The sequence below is a fragment of the Amblyomma mixtum genome, chromosome 10, assembly GCF_055824585.1.
Source record: "Amblyomma mixtum isolate Tamu chromosome 10, ASM5582458v1, whole genome shotgun sequence".
In the NCBI taxonomy this organism is placed as follows: Eukaryota; Metazoa; Arthropoda; class Arachnida; order Ixodida; family Ixodidae; genus Amblyomma; species Amblyomma mixtum.
Genome location: NC_143021.1, coordinates 98132680 through 98138679, shown reverse-complemented (window position 1 = coordinate 98138679; position 6000 = coordinate 98132680). Strand labels below are relative to the sequence as shown.

Here is a 6000-nt window from a genome sequence, read left to right as displayed (position 1 = left end):
AACATAGCAAGTAGACGGAAAGCAACTATGGCGCCAAATTTCAGAAAGCAAAATGTTTGAGATAAAAGAAGGTATAATCTGAGTACTTAAATCGATCTTTAACTAAAGCCTATGATAATTACGATAATTATGTGGATAAAGTAATTAACACGCAAAAAGGAAATAAAAAGTTAGAGCGAAATGCGGAATTGTTGAGAGGAATAATGAGCGTGGTTACTATTCGACGTGCGACATCATGTTGTGACGCCATGACCGACCATTTATATGAAGTCACCGTGACGCCGGAGGAGAGCGCCCGCCGCGCCAATGTGTTGCCATGGGGACGAATGATGTCACGTGCGTCTCCTTAAAATTGAGTCACCGTGACCGCGTTTCGATGGAGGCGAAACGCAAGAGGCGCCCATGTGCTGTGCGATGTCAGTGCACGTCAAAGATCTCCAGGTGGTCGAAATTATTCCAGAGACCTCCACTACATCTTAGATCCTGTCGAATGTCCCCACAACGACAAGGTGGTCCTGGCCTTGGATCTTAAAGGCGCATTCGACAACGTCAAACACGAAGTAATCCTGGACCACCTCAGTAACACCAACTGTGGCCACAAAACAATCAACTTCATAAAACATTTTCTTACAGACCGTCAAGCCTACATACGCATACAAGATGCGGAACACGGGCCATACACCATCGGCTCGAGGGGAACACCTCAAGGCGCGGTCCTGTCTCCCCTCCTCTTCAATTTGGCAATGTTTCATCTTCCCTCCAAATTGTCCTCTTTGCCCGGGATACATCACGCTCTCTATGCGGATGACATTACAATCTAGGCCACGCAAAGTAACCTGGGCCACATGGAATCCTGCCTCCAAGCAGCGGCGACCCTAGTCGACGACTACGCAGCCTACTGCGGTCTCCAGTAGGCCCCATCTAAATCAGAATTTTTGCACATACGTCCCTCCTCTCGGGACACAACTACGCTTTGCATCTGTTTCCCCTCAGGACCGATCCGGGAGTCCGATCCGGGTCCGACCCCTTCCCCGCAATATGTCCAGAGAAGACAATAACTGTCGTCGCCAGGCGCGCGCGGAAGCGTTGGCGCGATACTATGGTAACCAACAACATGTGTATTACGTGGATTTTGCCCGCCCACACCACGGGGGGTGGTACACCGTGGTGTGGTACATGGCCGCAGTCGTACACAACACAAGCACAGTTAACGGGCTCACTTTCAAAGCCTACAGCGCAACACACACGGAGGAGATTGCCATTGCTCTGGCTCTCACTACTCAAAAGTCGAAACACATCATCACCGACTCGCGAGAGGCCTGTCGGAACTATGAGTTGGGCTGGGCTCCCCCGCTTGTCTAGCGCATACTAGAATATAGCTGCCGATGCGAAGATTCAACTCCACGTAGCCTGATTTGGGTCCCCGGTCACCAGGGACTCCACGAAAACGATCATGCCGATCAGGCCGCACGCGCACTCTCTCCCCGGGCTATCTCCCTGTCCTTGGAAGCCTACTCCCAATCAGACAGTCTGGCTTTTACATTCAAACACATCACCGATTACTACAAGGAAGAGCACCGGCACTACCCGGCCCCTTGTAAGGGGCTGAATCGCGCTGACGAGCGTCTCCTCATCAAAATTCTCACTAACACTGTTCTGTGCCCGGCGGTACTTAAACATTTCAACACATCCTTTGATGGCACATGCCAGTTCTGTGGGGAGGTGGCTGACACCTTCCACATGGTTTGGGCGTGTCAATCAAACCCACCTATCCCCCCCCCCCCCAACCCCATCAGAGAGGACTGGGAGGCGGCCCTGCTCGGCTGTCAGGACCTAAAGACCCAAAAGGCCTTGGTTCACCGAACGCGGGCGGCATTGCTTGCCAATGGGGCCCGGAATAGGGGCTCCACCTAGTATTTTTAGGGGAAAGGGCCAATAGAGCATACCCCAATCACCTCTCTGTAAAAATTTATTGCACGATAAATTTTTTTCACCACCGCCATCCACTACGGCACCTCTTTCTCTCTTTCTTCTTTCGCTCCCACCTTCCTCCCTTCTTTTCGGCGTGGTTCAGGTGTCCGCCAAGATATTGAGACAGATACTGCGCCATTTCCTTTCCTAAAAAACCAATTTACCGTGACGTCGGATGCGCGAAGCGACGGCAAAATCCAAAAAACGTGCTTCAATTTAGTATACGGCCCCTCCGTTATGCGCGCCTCTCGTAGGCCAGTCGCACTCTCATCGCAGGTGCGCGCGCGCTGTGTTTGTGCGTTGGATGACGCTGTGATTATGTGCTTATGTAGGCGTTGTCTCGTCATGTGCTAGAAGTCTGCGTCCTCAGACATCACTTAAGTGGGATGCTACTTCGGCGATCCCAAAAATGCTTTCGTGTCTATGGATCCGAAATTCCAAAACACAGATTGTTTACGGTCAGCGGACCTTTACCCGTAGGATGGCGACATCACGGTGACAGAAGAGGATATGGATTACACTGAGTTGCCTCGCAACGTTGAAGAACTAGCCGCGTGAAGGAGCAGAGAATCACCATTCATCAGTCAGGAAAATAAAGAAATGCAACAGTATCAATGTATCTTTGATGACTGCAATATTAAAATTTTTTGTGCGGAAGCGCCGGAGGTCGAAGAGGGGCCGGTTGGGGTTGTAACAATGCGGAAGAACGCAACATAGCACGCCGGACAAAGAGTGAAAACTAGAAAGAAAGAGAGGTAAGGAGAGGAAAGAGAATCAAAGAGGGGCAAAGGGCATCACAGAGAAGCAAAGGGGGCACAGAGAGGCAAATAGTGCCAAAGAGCGGCAAACAGGGTCAAATACAATAAAAGAAACAGGTAAAGAGAGGCGACGAGTGCCGAGGAGGCGTTAGTGCTTTCGTATTCTTCCAATGCGGGTCGTCGCGGTGATCTGTAACGTTTTTTTTTTGCTTGTCTCCTTCCGGAATTAATGAACTTTAGGTGCAAGGCCCTCTGTTGCCTTGTAGTATTTCTTGTGCTACATTGCATGCGTTGCATTGCACAGTAGGTCGCTTTGTATGCGTTATTACGAGTTATTATAAAATCCTCTGTACCGTCTCTTATATCTTTTGTTTGTGAAACTTTGGCTCCGACCCATTCTCTAGCTTGCGACCGGCGAAAGCTTGTCCGCAAACGATCACTCCTGCTTGTGAATTCGTAGCTGGTTTCTGCTGAGCTTTCCACGCTGAGTCGAGGCATGCCCTCTGCGACCACGACCGCTCCACCACACGCTCTAGGGGTGTATAGGAGTGCACGAACAACTGCGCGAAGGTTACAGTCAGCCAATAACTTCGCGATTTCTTTCACTGTAGCAGGCAGTCATTGCGCAAGCTCTGTCAAAGATTGTCTCCATCGCTGTGTTGCATGCTGACTGATTAATCTAACAGTTATGCTTCGACAATAGCAGCAGGTGCCGAAATGCAAGAAAGAAAGTGCAAACTTCGTAAGGTAGCCGCGAAATGCAAAGGAGAGTCCATCATGTGAGGCATACCACCAGATTCCTGTGCAGCCCTCTTGGGCGCCCCGAATACCGCCATTATTACACCTGTTGGCATGTTTGAATATATGAAGATACATTGTGGCCGTCACAATGCGGCCCAGACTTTTCAGCGCTTTGTCTACCAAGTCCTACGCTGTTTGACGTGCTGCTTTGCCTATATTCACGACACTTTCGCCTTGAGCCCTACGGCAGAGGCCCACAAGCTCTACCTGCCTCAAGTGCTCGCTAGACTCAGCCGCTTTGGTCTTGTGGTCAACGGACCGAAAAGCGAGTTCGGCGTTGCAGAGTTGGCCTTTCTCGGCCATCGCGTCAACGCCCATGGCATTCGCCCTTACCGGCCCATGTCACCACCATCAGTAAGTTTCCCCGGCCAACTACCACCCGGCAACTGCACGAAATTCTTGGCCTCGCCAACTATAATCGGGGCTTCATTCTTCGCTTCGCCGCAGTACTGCAGCCTCTTCACGACCTTCTCTCGGGCCACTGGAAGCCGACCGCTCATGATGCTTGGACTGATGGCGCTGACCGCGCATTCAGCGGCATCAAAGCAGCCACTGCCGGCGCGACAATCCTGGTTCATCCTAAATGCGACGCGCCCACGTCTGTCACGGTTGGCGCATCCGATACTACTGTCGGCGTGGTCTTGCAGCTGTTCGTCGCTATTGTTTGGCAGCCAATCGCCTTTCCAAGAAGCTTGCGCCCCCTGATCGCCGCTACAGCACCCTCGACGTAGAGCTGCTAGCAATATTGATACGTGGCGGCTAGAAGCAGCAGTAGAAACAGCAGAGGTAACCTGCTCCGCAAGGAACCGACGGCTTGGAGTAGTCTTTCAGCACACAAGCGCGCACCTCAGCGTCGAATTCGTTACAAACCACTTCGTCATCCTCCCAGCGTCCGTACCATGACCCCCCCCCCCCCCCCCTGGCGGCAAAAGCACCGTCCCGGTGCGCACTACACAGGCCAGCTAGACGGCGAGTTGTAAGGTTTGAGGCGGGACACATGGACGATGTCGGTGCGGGGTGCAGCGGCCGGGGATGGCGGATGTAGCGGGGTGATCTCGTACGTCACCGTGGTCACCGGACGTACGACCCGATAAGGGCATTTATATTGGGGGAGCAGTGTTTCACAAAGGCCCACAGGCGGAAAGGGACCCAGAGTAACACAAGGGAGCCAGGAGAGTAGGTGACTTCACGGCGGCGACAGTCATGACGTCGCTTCTGATTGACTTGGGAGGTCGACAGCCGCTGGCGGGCGACAAGACGGGCAGCGTCGGCGCGAGCGATGGCGTCCCGAGCGTAAGGACTCGTGGAGGCGGTGGCGGGCAGTACACTGTCGAAGGGCAGCAAAGGATCGCGGGGAGAAACCGGCTGTATCGTGAAGCGTAGAATTGTAGTCGAATGTAACAAATGGGAGGCTAATATCCCAGTCGCCGTGATGGTCGGAGACGTACATGGAAATCATGTTGGTGAGGGTACGGTTCAGACGTTCAGTGAGGCTGTTCGTCTGCGGATGGTAGGCCGTGGCGAATTGATGACGGACGGAGCAGGAGCGGAGGAGTTCGGCGACCACTTTGGAAAGAAAGCAGCGGCCGCGATCGGCGAGCAGGTGACGGGGAGCACCGTGGTGGAGTATCACGTCGTGCAGGAGAAAGTCAGCGACATCAGTTGCGCAGCTGGTTGAGATCGCTCGAGTAATAGCGTAGCGCGTGGAGTAGTCCGTCGCGACCGCGATCCATTTGTTTCCCATAGCAGACACCGGGAAAGCGCCGAGCAGGTCGAGGCCGACACGGGAAAACGGGTCTACGGGGATGGGAATCGGCTGAAGGTGTCCGGGAGGTAGAACCGAGGGCGTCTTCCGTCGTTGGCACAGCTCGCAAGCGGCCACATAACGGCGGACAGAACGGTATAGACCGGGCCAAAAGAAGCGGCGGCGCACGCTGTCGTAGGTGTGGGAGACTCCAAGATGACCGGCGGTGGCAACGTCATGAAGCTGCTCAAGGACGCTGCTGCGCTGGTGTTAAGGGACCACGAGCAAGAGGTCAGCGCCGTCAGGCAGCATATTGCGCCAGTAGAGGACGTTCTCATGGAGCACAAACGGGGCGAGGGACGCATAACAGCGGTTGGCAGTGAGGCGGTCGATGAGGGAACGAAGCCAAAAATCCAAGCGCTGTTCTTGCGCAATTTTGCTGAATGCCGAGATGGATAAAACGCAGGCGTCTGCCTCGCATTCGTTGGAGGAAGGCTCATCGACAGGGTAACGGGACAAGCAATCCGCGTCCTGGTGCAAGCGGCCGGACTTGTGGACGACACAAAATGTGTACTCTTGAAGGCGAAGAGCCCAGCGCCCCAGCCGGCCAGTAGGGTCTTTGAGCGAAGAAAGCCAGCATAAGGCGTGGTGATCCGTGATAACAGAGAAAGGGTGCCCAAACAAGTAAGGCCGGAATTTTGCAATAGCCCAAACCAGGGCGAGGCA

General features: G+C 53.6%; 1 protein-coding gene across 1 annotated transcript in view; it reads left to right on the top strand.

Annotated features, from left to right (window-relative positions):
- The first annotated feature begins 248 nt into the window (after positions 1-248).
- The window catches only part of LOC149326502 (uncharacterized), a 51780-nt gene continuing 46028 nt past the window's right edge, over positions 249-6000 (top strand). The window contains exons 1-2 of the mRNA XM_089564596.1: positions 249-336; positions 3721-3884. Coding sequence (XP_089420722.1) covers positions 249-336; positions 3721-3884 — 252 coding nt within the window. The remainder of the gene's footprint in view (positions 337-3720; positions 3885-6000) is intronic.